Source organism: Fulmarus glacialis, unplaced genomic scaffold (assembly GCF_000690835.1).
Source record: "Fulmarus glacialis isolate BGI_N327 unplaced genomic scaffold, ASM69083v1 scaffold16966, whole genome shotgun sequence".
Lineage (NCBI taxonomy): Eukaryota > Metazoa > Chordata > Aves > Procellariiformes > Procellariidae > Fulmarus > Fulmarus glacialis.
In genome coordinates, this window is record NW_009219137.1 from 1 (window position 1) to 16,329 (window position 16,329).

Sequence of the window (16,329 nt, forward strand, 5' to 3'; positions counted from 1 at the left end):
TTCCAACCTTAATGATACTATGATTCTATTCTATGATTCTAACTGGAAATGGACATTCAAAATGGGATCGGCTGCCTGGCAGTTTGTGCTGCTGGGGAAGAAGCGAAGCCTCAGTGACTGTCCACAAAGTGCAGTTACTTGGGAGTGCAGAAGAGTCCCTGTACAAAATTCACTATCACAGTATCCCTTTATTTCCAACAGCATCTAAAAGAACACTTTCTTTTTGTTCTGCTGTTGGAGCAGTAAGGGCCCATTAGCAGTAAATGCCACATCAAATCCCTTGGTAATCTATTTGTTCCTTGACAGACTATACAAATCTACTTGGAAAGCTTGAGCAGCAAATGCTCTTTCGCCGGGTTATAGAGCTAATCGCAGCTCACTGGCCATTGGGATTTAAACTGAAACTACAACATAAGCCAGCAGCATACACTCATGCAACATGTGGTGCCAGGTTCCATAGGCTGGAGAGTATACAATTTATTAAGATCAAAGACTGATTAGAAGTTTCTTGATCATATACTTCAATAAAAGTGTCTTAAATTAATTTAATTATACACGCTGTTAAATTCCAAAAAAGGGTATATATACACCCATCACACGATATATGACATCTCATGGAAAGAAAAAAAATTGAGTGAGCTGGGTAAGAAGTTTGTAAACAACTTGACAGAGGTAAAAAAAGTTCTGGTTCATATCATTGAAGTCTCATAACAAACATGAGATGTGGAAAGGGCCCCATATTGATGCTCTGATCTTGGTGCATCTCCCAGTTATAGGTATTACTGTACTGAAAATGCTGCATTTGGTCACTTCATACATTGTGCAGATTAAGACTGCTTAGCTGCCCTTACATTATTTCTGAACATAACGAAGTATTAAAATACAAACAATTCTGCTCTATATTGAAGACACTAGGATTTTCTTAGTCAACAAGTTGAAGCCAGCTGACGTGCTGACTGTGCAGTGACCCTTTCATAATGTTTCCCAGCCATACAAATACACATATATATTTATCAGGAATGTCTTTCCCCATTTATTCAGTAATTCAATATAGTCATTTGTTGGCATAAAGTACACTACATGAGAGGCTGAACATTGTATCTCCCCCAAACCAGAATTAAAATAATGAGAAACTTACATTACAGAAAGCATTCCTCAAAGTGTCAACAAATGTAGTCAAAAGCAAAAACTCTGGGTATTTTAATATATCCTGGATTTAGAAATATGGGACTGAAAGGTCTATAAACAGTGAAAGAGTCCAGCCTTTTACCATCATGACTATATCAGAAAATTCCAAATTGATCAAGCTTCATCTTAAATGTAGTGATACTGCTTGTCATTACTACTCACAACGGAAGGTGTTTCAGAATTTTTCTCTGCAGATAACCTTGCACCAACCATGACTGCCAAGCGTTACTGCTCTAAGTTCACATACCATAAATGTATCTTTGTGATACATAAACAATTATGCTCCAGTAGCTCACATCATAATTTCTGAGATAGTGCATTGGGAAGCAATAAAATGTTGGAAAGGCTGTTAACAGATGAAGCCAGCTTTATTGAGGACCGCTGAAAGTCTGACCAGTGTGCATATTTTAAGATCAAGAAAGATCTCTTCCTCAGGATCAAACTATACCAGGCAGGTAGTGGTGCACCACTACATCTCTTGTAGGACTTGCAAAGCTTGATTTTTAGTATCAAAGGGATCAAAACTTATTGTGAAGAACTAGTATCAACATATCAACTTTCTCAAGACTTTTAGAACGTAAACAGTGAAAACTGAAGAACCACCAGCTGCCAGGGACCAGCAATGGCACACTGCTCCATAACAGAAGGCAAGGCAAGTGCCAAGTAAGGAAACAAGGCGGGAAGGGGCAGCGCCCTCACCAACAAGTGGTGGAGTCCCACAGTACCCAAAGAAAGGTAAGTTGGGCAGGTCTGCTGACAGCAGCTGGGTTTAGCCAAAAGTCAAGATACCCAGACAAGCCCATGGTGATGAGGAAGGTCTGAGGTCAAGCCAGGAAATCAAGTCAGCACAGCAGGGTCAGATCAGGTCCAGTGATGGCAGCCAGCCACAGTGATCACCAGGCAAGTCCACGGTCATGAAGAAGACCTGTGATCAAGCCAAATGTCCAGTCCATAGGTGAGGATCTGGGTCAGAGAGGTATGTTGCCAGGCTCAAGCATCACTGCAACATGGCTCAGGCAAGGACCAAGGCCATGGCCTGACCTTAAGTACATCCAAGCAAAGCAGTTAACAGGCCCCTCCTTCTCGCATCTTTCACACAGCTCTTTACTCAACAGTCTGAACCAAGGTTGCACAGCTGTGCTACATCCACGCTGACCTTGAGCACAGGCAGCTCAACCCTGCAAGGAGGGGTTTGGGGGACTGTTGACGCGCTCAGGGCCCTGACATCAGCTTTCAAAGGAAATACTTATAAGAACCAAGGACAGAGCCTGAAGTCTGAGCAGAGATTTCAAGTCTTCTGAGAGCAAAACGTATGCTGAATGCTACTGGCACATTTGAAAAAATGTGGGCTTTAAAGAGTTAACCAGAATTGTAATGTGCAAGTCTGTCAGTTTAAAATCCCTCTGCGCGTACAAATATCTACTTCCAAATAGAGATGTAGTGGCATACCTTCATTAAAAAATAATTAAAATAATGCTGTTGTAATTGAGTAAGGTCTTCCCCCCAAACAAATTTTTGAACACACGAAACAATTTTAGTACATTCATTATCAAAACAAAAATATTAAAAACCCTCCATCATTCTTCACTAATTTCTAACAAATCAAATGACTAAAAAATGAGAAAATGAGAAAATATAGCATTTCTTTTACTTCTGTACACTTTGATAGTCCACCCAAAAAATGATAAACAAGTATGATAGTTAATATATGAACCTATCATTTATTATGAATGGATTTATCACTGTATAACAGTAATGGGTTTTGGCTCCATGACTGTTTAAACCAATAAAAATCATCACTGTCAGTGTCCCACCATGGAAACGTGGAAAATCATTCACTTCTATTTGCTTGCTTAGCGTTAATTAATTAATTAATTTTAAGCAGCTCTCTGTGATATTAGACAAGTTATCTGCTCTGGTGCAAAAGAAAGGTAGGAACATGCAAATAGGGAGGAAGGACTGATAATACTTCTCAGTCTCGAGTCACAGTGTTGAATTTTGGAATTGAATAGCCATATTAAAACAATACGTTACCGGTACTGTTAATACTGGGGTTAATACTGCTTGTACTGAAGTCCTGCCCTGCTTATCAACTCTGCTATCATCACACACATCTGCCCTCGTATTTATATTTTGTGCAACAGTAACAACCTTTAGAAGTTTAATCAACCAATCACTTCTGACATCTGGAATCACTGATATTTAATTACACTGCAGTCTTCAAATATATTATTTATAAAGTACTTGTTTTAGAGGCTTCTTATACTGCCTAATGGTATACGCACAATTTCTAGATGAAAAATACTTTAAGATATGTAAAAAGGCTGAAGGATAATGATGTTTAACACTTTCATATAAGTTACATCATACATTGGACAAATGAAAGGCAAGCTTGCCAAGCAACCTAGCATTACCATTCATCCTCATCCTGTTCCATCTATTTAACCTCTGTTCTACACAGCCCTGAATTCAAAAGCATCCTTACCTTATGTCTTCATCCCAAAGATTCAACGTAGAATTTACTTCAAAGTTTCATTTTTGCCACTTAAAAAATTACTTTCTTTCTAAGACTGAAAACCAGTCTGAGTTCTACTGAAAATACTTGAGTATGAGGAAGAAAACCAGCACAGACAAATGAAATTGAACAGAGGAAATAAGGGAATAGGAAAACAGCCCAGATAAGAGACTAAACAAGAAGGAAAGGAAGGAAAACTCTCTTGCCTTAGATTAAGCGTTTGGAAAGTAGGGGGAAGCATTAATTCTTCAGGAAAACAGATTTTCATTATTGTTCTGCTTAGCTTAGCAGTGTGATTCATGCTACCAGTCCTTGAAACATGCGAAAATTAAAAGTGCTGGTTAAACCTTCGGTTCTTGTTTTGCTGCTCAGGTCCCTAATATAATTTTGTGTCTCAGGTTCTTTGGAAAAAACTGGCCGTTGGGGAGATGGAGGTGTATGTCTTAGATACAAATGACTGAATATGGCAGTGCTGAATAACCATACTGCCAGCAGAATGGAGAAGGCAAGTAGGGTTGGAGTTTATAGAAATGAAAAGAGCTTAAGGCAGAAACACAGGAATGTATTGTCAATAAAGTGAGAGAGAAGAGAAATATAAACAAAATCTCCTTTGAGCCTGAAGAAGGCTACTGTGTTCTGAAGCTTTTATAGATACCTACCAACTTACTAAAAGACAATGAGAAATAGAAGAGTATTGAAGGTCTTCTAGCTACCACAGATGATTTTTAAAAGTAACTCTATGATTACTGTTTTTCCAGCTAATCCTTGTTGATGAAATCATTCTTAGGTGTAGTGATCCAGCTACAGGCCTGGCTTTTGTCACATTATTCCCATATATTAATTTTTTTTAAATAAAAAAAGAATGTATGACTTAAAATGTCAAACACTGCTCTTACTTATTATTAAGCTTAAAACCTTTGGGGATGTTTTTCCCAACTGTAGTTTAACGCCTAAGTAAAAATAAGGTCTATGTCCAGATATGCTGCGAACTTGGTAATACAGGGAGGGTCATCCGCTGACACAGTATTACTCTGCCAAGCAGAAAAAGCATGATGAGACTACTATTGCACAACTTTTCTCAAAATAAATGTTGAAATTACTTTTGTATCTATTCATAGTGGTAAATTTTGTCTTGCTGCCCATCTTCTTCAAAGAAAGAGCTATTTTTAAAAAGGTGATTTATACAGTTCACAAATATTTTTCTAGCTACTCTTCAATTTTCTATTAATAATTTAAGTAGGATTAAGTGACTTGTACCAGAAATGAAATAACTGAACGTGTCGTTACTTGACAAACAGCCTAGTCAATATTTGTGTCCTAAACACAAGCATTTGATGAGATAACAGCTGTCATAGAAGTAACTATCCAACACCACACTGGACAACAGAAGTAGAATGCTTTTTGCCCAGGTTGGTAGAGACAAATACACACACGTTCCTGTTCAAATGGAACGAAACAGAGCAAGTGTGAATAGTCATATAAAAAGCACAAAGAACTTCTGACAAGCTCAACTATGATCTCCAGAGGAAAGGATTAGTCCTTATCTTAGAAAAATAAACTTTTTCAAAGAGATGAGCTAATAGGTTCTACCACATCCTTCCGGACTCACTGCCTTTAACTCTTCATAAGACTACATGAAAAGTGAGAATAAATGAAAATTTATTTTAAACAGTCTGTTTGTATTTCCAGGTCCTCTTTTTATATTCAGCAACCATTGCAAACAGACATATGTAGATGTATTAACAACTCTTTCTTTTCTTAGTAAATACAAACAGAAATTTAGCATTAACAAACCTTGGCCTTAAGATGACGATGACAGTCCACCACCTACATGTGAAAGGAACTATGTGCTATTCTGTAAAGTGATGTACACTATGAAAACGCAAATATTTTAAAATTTGTGTCCTTAGAGATACAAGGTGATTCTATCATTGTGCTATATCCCCAGATACTTAGACACAAAAACTTTGAAAGGGACATCAGCTGGGAACTGAGGCACATGGAGGGGGGGGAAGGGGAAAAAAAGGAAAAATAAAAGGAAAAAAATGAAAAAAGGGAAAAAAAGGAAAAAAGAAGGAAAAAAAGAAAAAAAAGCAGTGGTCAAAAATAGGAGATGGGATGGGAAAAGTAAGTCTCTTTTGCAAAAGGTCAAGTAGGTGCTTAAAAAATAAATTTTTTTAAAAAAAATCTACCTGCCATCTTATTTGCCTATTCCTTAACTAATTTCAGGCCTGTTCCCAAGCAACTACTACTGTCCTTATCACACCAAAGAATAGCAGAGAGACAGGAAGAGGACCTACACAAGACCATTAGACAAGCTCTTCCTAATAGTTTTGATAGTCTTGTAAAAGAGAAAATTATGCCACAACAGAAATGAAGAGGTATTGAGACAATTCTTTTTTTTTCTACGAACTTGTATGATCTCTTCAGGGAAACAGGATGTAAGCCTATAGCTTCTCTTTATGATGACTTGCCAAGTTTTATAATCACATACTTTCTTCAGTCTCTCTCTTCTTCAGGCCAGCTGAAGTGTCATTAAGCAGCATTGTGAGCAATGAGCAAGTTTTCCTTCAATATCTCCCTTTCTCTCCCCCTCCTTCTGCTGATTTTCATATCCTTCTGTGCACCATAACTGGAAAGGGCACTTGGTAAGCATGGGCTTGCTATCTCTTACTTGTACTTCTTACAAACCACCAAAAAGCAAAACAGATTGGACCTCTAAACATTTACTGGAACTCAGAGGAAGAAAAGAAGACAGAAGAGCAGCAAAACCATAGAAACCAGACTATTTACAGCAAGAAGGCTAATGGATAATGGGAAAAGAAAGATGAGATGGTAGACAAAGAGTAAATCAGGGGTATAGATACTGGAAAGTGTATATGAGCTAATAAGGAATTACACAATTTCAAAATATAAAGGTAAAGAATCATTGATTGCTAGCACAACAATCCAGGAGTCCTGGTTGCACTCCAAAAACTCTCCACTACTCTGCTATAGTATCTTTAAGGAAGCTACATGACATCCATCTGTCGGTGTATTAATTTAGCCACTAATAAAATGTGGTTAATAATATTAACTTAAATCCTATGTGCGTGAAAGCAATTTTAAATTTTCATATGGAAGTTTTATAATTCAGTTTTATACACAGCGAGTGGAATTAAGAGAAGCTCACTCTGCAAACATGCTCTAAGAATCCAAGAGAAAAGATGGTCCTCAGTTTCCTCTTCCATATTTACATTCCCACTCTGTCCTTACACAGTGTCCCTCTATAAATCTGATGCATACAATGACTTTTCAGGTTATATGCCTTTGTTGTCTTCCTCAGACTGATCCTGTGACAAAACACTACAATCCCAATTTGCGATACAAAAGCCAACTGTCACAAGACATGGTAGCTAACCTATCTAAGCACTACCTAAAAGTCTTGCTTTCTTTGACATTTTCAGAACTGTGAATTTATAGCAACCTTCACTACAATTGCCCAAAATAAACTGCCTCAACTTCAGTATCACATACTGTACTTATAGAACAAACATACCATACTACATGGTATATCATACTGTACTTATGGTACCTCATACCATATTTTATATCTTCAGAAAAGGGGAAATGTTGTTGGGCCTATCCATGTTTGAAACATTGCCTGCAATCTGATCAGAGTAATCTTAATGAATCTTGACATAATAAGCCAAGTAAAACCTCAGGTGAGGCTAAGTAGCATCTATACCATGTTAGCCACATTTTTTAATTTAAACTGCTATCAAAAAAATAATAATATTCCTTTTGGAATAATATTCTTTTTGGAAGGATACAATTAAATCTTATCAGTAGTAGATGGCATTGTGCTCATCAGATCTGATACTGCTTCCTGTGACTTAAGCTCTTACTTCTCTTCACTATTATTTTTCCAGTTTGCATCCATTCTTATTGTCCATATATGAGAAGAATAGATAACAACACATATTTTGAGGCCATTTGATTACTTGAGACTAAACACGAGTTTCACAGGTTCAGAAAAGATTATTGATTGCACCCTTATCCATGGCTGCTACAAGTTTGTCCTTCAAAGTCATTTCACAAACCAACGGAAAGAAGACTAACAGAGTGTTAAAATTTCATGAGACATGAGATTAGTATTGAGGTACCCAGGTAATAGTGACACGACGTTGTAATTGTAACGAACAAATAAGCATTTTGTGAGGATTGTGTTAGATCATCTTCTTGAAAGATAGGGAATAATAGATAACAACAGAGTAACATGAATTCCAATAGTTACCGATATCAGTACATATCTTTTCTACTAATCTTTTTGGTTACACTGGTTTTATTATTAACCTCCTTGGTTTTGTTTGGAGTTCATACAGTATCCAAGGGGTGGGCAATCTTTTTACATGAATGTTTTTGTAATTAAACAGAGGCCAGGCTCACTTCTGCTCACAGTACACTCACAGATACTAGATAATATTGGAGATAACTTACCACTGGCAGGATGTACAAAAAGGTTATATGAATGTCTTATTAGGGGATAAAAGCACTATTAGTCATTCTTTCATTCAAAAGAAATTAATATTTAGCTTTCTTGGCACATGATTTGAATGGAATGAGAACAGAAAATACCTTATTCTGTAATTTAAAAAAATATTTTTTTTTGAAAGCAGACCTAGACATACCCAGTTGCTGAAAGAGAAGAGCCACACTGGTGCCTGTAACAGGAAGGCTATCATGCAGAGGAGTCTGTATCAGTTGTCGGTCTCCAGCTCCCAAAGAAAACAATTTCTGTAGAAATAATTTTTTTTTAATTGAGTATAAATTTAATTTATATAGAATAAACAAGCTGTTGTCATACAGATAAGTGATTCATCCTGCAAAAATTATTTATTTTGTATATAGAAGTTTAAAGTCAGTAAGAATAATTGAATCAACCAATACAGATCTGAAGTATAATTTGCGGACAATGATGTCTCCTTGAATGTATAACATGATAGTGCCTTCCTTGCATTTCCATTGAATTAGTTAAATAGTTATAGCTTTGAAGGCATTTGATATTACATTTTTAATAATACATTAAAAAACCTTCCAGAAAAAAAAAGTTTAAAACCCATTCAAATCAGAAAAATACATATTATTTTCTAACTGAAGTTCTTTGATATCTACCATCTGCATGCATGTTTTAAGTATGAACATACTTGTGATACATGGGTATTGAAGAGGACACTTCTACTACTCCTATGTTCCTGTTCTGCATAGAGAAGTAGAATTAAAATTACAGTTACCCTTCCAGCGCAAGAACATACTTTCCTTGAGGGAGGCAGGAAATGGGAGTGAAAGGAATGCACTTGTGTATCGCATCCCAAAAAGCATTGTAACTGCAAAATAATCTTGCCTTCCTCTGAGTAAATCCACATGACATTCAAGCAGTGGGTGATTGCAAGTAGTTACCTCTAACCAATAACTACCATGGGGTGGGGGGTGTTTCTCTACAAGCAGTAAGTGTGGTACAATTCCACTCTGTATGGCAGCAAAAATGTTGAATGTATGAAGGTAGCAAGCTCTAGTTGCTGCACAGCAGATGTTTGAAACCAAAATGCTCCACAGTAAAACCAAGCAAGTCCCTCAGCTGTAGCAGAGATGCTCTTCCCCAGCACTTTAGCAGCAGACCTGGATGCAGGTCAATAACTAATTTCGCAGTTAATTATTTCAACAGCCGACACATGAATAACTTCGGAGGCTTCTCAAGGACTTCTGGAGATAAACATCAGAAGAGTGTTCTCATTCTAAGATATGTAATTCAGATTTAGCCCTGGAAGCATGAAGCTTAAGAAAAACAGAAGGACTTAATTTCTGATTAAAATGGTAGTTTGACAGTAGCAAATTTAAGTTCGAACTGAAAAAACATTTGATTTAAAGAGAGAAAACAGAAGGGAGAATAGCTGGAGGAGCATGAATTTTCTTCCCTCTTCTAGCAGAGGAAACAGCCACTGGGGAAAGCCATATTTATGGAGGGGCGGGGGGGCAAATAAGATATTTTTGAGGGGGGGGGGGGGGGGGAAGGAGGGAAGGAGGGGAGAATAAAAAGAGGATAGAAGAGGAGCCAGAAGTTCAAGTGGATCACCAAAACCTGTAATATGAGGTTCAAATACCACTGGAAAAGAGGGTTTCTGATAGGAAGATACAATCTAATTACTCCCCTTCAAAACCAGAAGGCTTGGGATGCAAAAAGACAGAGTCATGGTTGCCTGGAGAGCAGTTAAGGTAGATCTTGACTAAGCTGAGAGGACATTTTGCCACTTACAGCACTAAGAGAAATTCCAAAGCAGCCAGGGCTATGGGAAAAACAGAAAAGAATTAGGGATTTGTAGGATTTCAAGAAGGTTGATAATCCATAGGGTGGGTGGGAAGTGTGAGAAAATGGGTATGAAATCAACTTTAAAATATTGCCATTGGCGTACTTAGTTTCCAGGTACGTTTCATGATAAGGACTACAATTTCCCAGTAGTGCCATAGCATAAAATGAAGGCCAAGCAAGTAAGACCCAACCGGCTTGTCAGAAACCCACAAATGCATAAGAAAAATTTATTTAAAGTAAATCAACAAACTAACCTGACTTTCTGCTCACAGAAAGCATAGGTAAAAAGCAGAAAGAAGTGTAGTTGCTGGAAAACTTTTTTCTCGTTTTTGAATGCATGGGCTACCTGGAATATTTAATTACCTTTGAGAAAACCATGTCCAAATTACTTCTTCAGCATTTTTAAAAAATTTTATGAAAACAGAAATTTAAAAGAGTTACCAAAGAAAAGACCAGTGGAATCCTGAACTGCATCAAGGAAAAGACACAGGTAAATGAACTAAAGTGAAGGACATGTTAAAAAATGGCAAAGAAAAAAAGCCTTTAAAGAAATCTAGCAAGCAGAAATATTCCTGAACACACATTACTATTAAAAACTAAACTTATACAAACTGCTTGATTTGTTGCTGTGCCTTGTAAAAAGCCAACTCAGTGACAAAATTAACCCTTTGACCTTACCCTGGAATGGAATTTTTGCTGTCTTTAGAAGACAGGCCACAGGGAAAGCACTCAGCTGAACTATGATCTTTTTTTCTTCAAAAATATTTCAAGAATTTATTTTTTGTTTGCTTCATAAATTAAATTAACTGGAAAAATATCCTTTTTTTCCATTTACCTGAGACCCTCCAGAAGCAGGGACAAGGCATGAACACAGATTTGCAATGAGAGTCTCCAGTGACACATTCAGGCTGTCCACATACACAGTATAGATCAGGCCAAGGCAAGCCTAGAAAGGTAGACAAAATATATTAGACTGCTATACAGGGAAGGCAGATGTCAAATTACTTAAAGATCTATGTATATAATTTTTTAAAAATAAGTGTGTCTTAATAGTTATTAATGTAGTGAAGTACTTTCCAACTGAAGACAAAGTAATTTGCTATAGAAGCAATCATTCATTTAAAAAAAATTAGCCTGGCTATTTAGAAGGGATTTATGTGCCGGCAGGTGTAAATATATTCTTTTTTTAAAAGAAATTAAATGCTTAGTATTTGTGCTTTGTTCATTATACAAAAAGTGCTTTATTACAAGTTACTTTTAAAAATTATAAAATCAACATAGCTTCATCTGTGCTTTGAATTCTATGGACCTAAAGCTGACTGGTTTCCAGAGTAGAACACTGATGAATCAACGAGCTTTAGAGGCTCGTTTTAAGACTAGCATCAAGGATCAACAATTCCACACGTTATTTAACTTACATTCTTTATTTTATTATTTCAATATAGATTTATTTTAAAATGAACAATATATTAACACTTCAGCATTTCCGTATTTTTTTGTACGGATCCAGTTTTGATTAAGAAATTACAGACAGAGCTTTATAATTTTTAATAATTTAATAATCCAGTGTGAGATGATTTAACATCACATTCTAAGAAGCCTTTGGAAAAAAGGAAGTAAATAACTTAGCTCCACAGCATCCTTTTGGTGCCTTTTAACTGCTGTAATTTGATAATTCAGCAAATAATTCAGAAATAATTCTAACTAACTTTTCATATAACACATAGTTAAGCTGTGAAACTCCTTGCCACGGGTTGTTGTAAAATCTGAACATTAAGAAACTGGGCAAATGATATGAAAAAAACCACATAACTGACACCTCTGGTTCAGGATGTCATTTAACTATAATTCACACTGAATTAGGAAAGTATTTTGTGGCATTATTTCTACAGCCTGCCCTACTCTTACACATTTTGCTTTGCGTTCGCTACCGGCCACTATCAGAGACAAAATACTGGGCTATGTGGACTTTTAATCTCACTCCTTACAGTCATTCTTAATGTCTAATGACAACATAACTGTTGAATTACTTCCTCCCTTGATCTGTAAACTGAACTATATTTGTTTCTCTTAATATGTATTAGCTTAATAAAAATATAAGCTTTTCATTTATCTCAGATCAGCCATATTTCATCAGCTGAAAGTAATCTAAGATCCTAAATCTCTGTCATGCATCTTAATTTGATCTGGAAGAGGCTCTGACATTTTGCCTTACATATGGAGGAAAACTAGGATTCCACTATTAATTTACCATTATATATTTAATCAAATATTGTTGATGTGTTGTTTTTACCTGAGCAAGTCTGGTTTTGTCCTAATAATTCCCTTCATTATACAGTAAATTGAGCAGAGAAAAATCTCTATTTCATCTTCTATGTAGATTTAAAACTGCTTGGAGCAGTTTTAAGCACTGCTTCAACCTATAGGGGCTATTTACTGTCATAGACATTGAATTTTATCTAGTTCAATATAAGTCTACTTTTGCTTTAAAATTCCCAAATCAATCCTGAGATGCTTTAAATCAAAAGTACTGTCACTGCTACTCATTAAAAACAGATTTGTCTGCTGACATATATTATAAATGGCAATTGCAAGTTCTTTACCCTGAAAATTTCTGGATAATCTAGTCTGGATACCAACACCAGACTTTTAGGAGCAAATACTTCTGCAGGCGGAATTAAACCAGACTCCTCTTCACCTTCAATTTCTTTTGTTCCCTTGAAAACAGAAACACTTCAATTAATAAGCAGAAAGAAACCTCACACTAAAATGTTAGCATTCTTACAAAAAGTTAACATTTCTCAGAACCTTAGAAAAGAAAATGAACGCATTATTTGAAACTGGTAATGAAGTCAACTAACAGAAGCACATTCCAGTGGTTGCCTGAACTCCCTAAAAGCTTCTAGATGTAGTTCAGTTTGTTATAACTCACCTGGGAAGTTATGCACCAATGTAAAATGAAGTTCTCTGAGACAGCTGTTTAACAGGACAATGTTTCACATTAAATGCTCCTTGTTTCACATTTTAGATAGTGGATTATAGAACAGGATCCTTTCACATCAAAGTGTTAGCTGATGTGAAATCAAACTATACTCCAAATACAGAAAAAAAAATATATTTCACAAAATAATGTTTGGTTGTCCTACTCATATTCATATAATTCAATTTCTTTAAGAATTTCCACTAGTGTTACAGCTAAAATTATCTATAAAGTCATCTCCGGCCTGACCCAGTGAATTTGGAATCTCAAGGAATTTCTTCACAAGAAAACTAGTTCAGATATCTCAAAAAATCCCTCAAACTTATGAACCACTAAGGTTCTGGTTAAAAAAAAGAGAAAGATGCAATGCAGATAAACTTGCAGTTGTTCACGATATTGTGCAAGTTGCTATAACCTCTTTGCCAGCACTTACTATTCAGTCACAAATATTTTATTATTACTCATGGCCAAAACTAAAGATGTCACTAAATACTTTCATTTCTAAAATTCCACACATTCTTTGACAAATTCATTAACTGATTAAGTTTTCAAATGACAGAAAGTCTGTGCTTTCCAAATTCTGCATGAATTCTCTCCACCCCCACACCACCCACCAAATTTCTAAGTACTTTATTTGTTCCTCTGACCGAGCATTCTTCTAAGCAAAAATCACTATATTATCTTAATTAGGAACACAAGAAAAATTACTTCCCTTTCCATATGACTCTGAAAGGGTCTAACAGCTGGTATCAGCTAGAAGCTGCACTGACAGCTGTAGGGTAATAAAGAGCTACTTCCTAACCTGACCTGCAGGTGAAGGTATCTACATTAGAGCCTTTGCCTATTGCCCTTCCACCCATAAAGTCAAGGTTCATCTATAGCTTTGTATCCTGTCTTGGTGTCAAGGGCCTCCTTGAGCAGAGGGCAAGCTTAGTGAGGCTGTTCCTCCAGTGCATTCTCCTTGTCTCCAGCAATCTGCAGCTCAGGAACTTCCTCACCTGAGGACAGCCTCCTATCTAAAGAACAATGCAGTGCTCAAGTAAAAATGGTTTAAAAAGAGAGTACTTATGTTTGTATTAACCAAGTTGTTTAATTAAGAGATATGTGTAATATTTTCATACCAAAGTAAAAACAATCGGCACAGCAATATATATACACATATGGTCATATACTGGCTTTGTACGTTAATTCTTACCTAAATGGCAACCAATACATATGCAATGTACATGCTTAGTCTAGTTTGCATCTCATTTCTAGGTTAAAATTGTGATTCACAAATTAATAGAGAAACACAACAACTCAACAGTCACATGTCCCACACATGTTCAGTTATTTCCATCCATTATAATGTTGACAGGGGGAGCTTTTACATTAATTACAGTTCCCTCCTCCTGCCCCCAAAAATGCAAGAAGAATTTTTAGATTATAATTTAGTGGTTATACACCACTAAACATATAATCGACAAAAGTTTATTGTATCAGCTGTTCTGAAGAGCAACTACGAATTCTAGGCATAAAGGCAACAGATTCTGGCTATCTGACAAATTGTGGACCCTGACAACATGAGAAAAAATGAAATTAAAACATATTCCACATTTCTAGAGGCAAGGGAATATGGAAGCTTCTCTAGATTCACACAGTACTAAGATAATGAAAACTCAAGGTGCATAGACAAGTAGGAGGTTTCTATAAAAGGCCATTTTCATAAAATCCACTCAACTTCAGATCAAGTCTTGAATTAATTCTTAAATTAGATTTAATTTAAAACTTAAAGGGCACAATAGCAGCACGGTACTGCATTGATAAATCATTTACACTATAAAAACACCCTCTTACTTCATAAAAGATTTATGGAAAAATGTAATGTGACTAGTTGTATTTCTTCCATGGCTAAACGTTCTGACAGGCACGCAGGCACAGTATTAGGAGTCACTAGACTAAGTAGATAATAATTTTAAACACATGACTTTTAACCTGCTTTTCAAGCAAAGTATTAACAGCACAAGCATTCTGTAGCAATACTAAATACTAAGGGGTAAACCCACAAACTTAATTCTTTCTAGTTACACGTTTGCTCAGACACATGCACATTTCATCTTTCTTTACCTCCTTTCTCATCTAAGGAAAAAATATTCTCTAATCAAAACTAACAAAATAAAAGAGTTGTCTTGGTTTTTTTTCTCAATACATTTTTATTTTATAAATATAGCATTCAGTTTACAACTGAATTAAGAGTAATTGGATGTTAAGTAAAACCTTGCTAATGATACATAAACTGAAAGATGAATTTAAAGTGGTTAATTAAGAAGATAATACCGCTATTTCTTTTTTTTTTTGTGTGTCTAGTTGATTATTACAGTTTTCCTTTTGCCCTTATATTGGTTAGAAGATTATAATGGTATTTGATATACTGCTATGGGGCTTCCCTGATATCTCTCATCCAGACTATTGGCTAGCAGCCCTTCATACTACAGTAGAACAGATTAAGAATTTTCTTAATTTCAATTAAATACTGAAAGAGATGCCTTTTTTTATTTCCCCCTTTTTATTTCTATATACAGGCAGACTTCGAAAACAGCTGAGATGAGAAAAATGTACCACTAGAGAGCAAACCAGTGTTCCAGATGCTTAAAGATCTATTTAGTTTAAAAGGTGATACACATTTAAAATCTAATTCAGAAATATCTGTGCCTTTAGATTGGAAATGAACAAATGTTTTTTTAACATCAGTTTAATGAAGTTCTGAAAAACTGTTCAGTAGGCTAAGGAATAGGTAACAGAGACTGGTCTAACTGTATTAATGAAAGGAACTGTATGACGACCTGTGATCATACATGATTTCACCACGCTTAAAATATTTGGTCCCCTGTAATGATATCTGTGTTTGACTGAAGCCCATCAGGGTCCTGTTCCCTGTCTGCCAAACCCAGAATCCTCTTTTCTTCTGCATCTTGACTTGGTTTCTGAAGTTATAAGGAGAATACAGTGCAGACATCTGTAAACTATGGCTGACTCAATTCCATAGAGCAATTTGTCTACAAAATCTACCAGATAATATTACAATTATTAATATGTTCATTACAGAACTTCTTATCCACAAAGTCACCCAGCTAACAAAAACGGTCTTTGCAGAAGTCTTCATTGTGAGGGTTCCTTGTTCACATACATATGGTTGTGACAGTCTGGGCATCTGAAACATGGAAGGTAGATAGGAGTCCTTTTGTTTTTTTTAAAGACTGCCTTTTCTCTTCTAGCCCCCACTGCATCTCTTGGAGGAACAGCATTGCCAAACTGTTAAAT

General features: G+C 36.0%; 1 protein-coding gene across 1 annotated transcript in view; it reads right to left on the reverse strand.

Moving 5' to 3' along the window:
- Positions 1 to 8,373: 8,373 nt before the first annotated feature.
- The window catches only part of LOC104078582 (myotubularin-related protein 13-like), a gene marked incomplete at its 3' end in the record, with an annotated part of 87,816 nt that continues 79,860 nt past the window's right edge, over positions 8,374 to 16,329 (reverse strand). Inside the window, exons 4-6 of the mRNA XM_009580265.1 lie at positions 12,653 to 12,766; positions 10,885 to 10,995; positions 8,374 to 8,479 (exon numbers count right to left, since the gene is read on the reverse strand). Coding sequence (XP_009578560.1) covers positions 8,374 to 8,479; positions 10,885 to 10,995; positions 12,653 to 12,766 — 331 coding nt within the window. The remainder of the gene's footprint in view (positions 8,480 to 10,884; positions 10,996 to 12,652; positions 12,767 to 16,329) is intronic.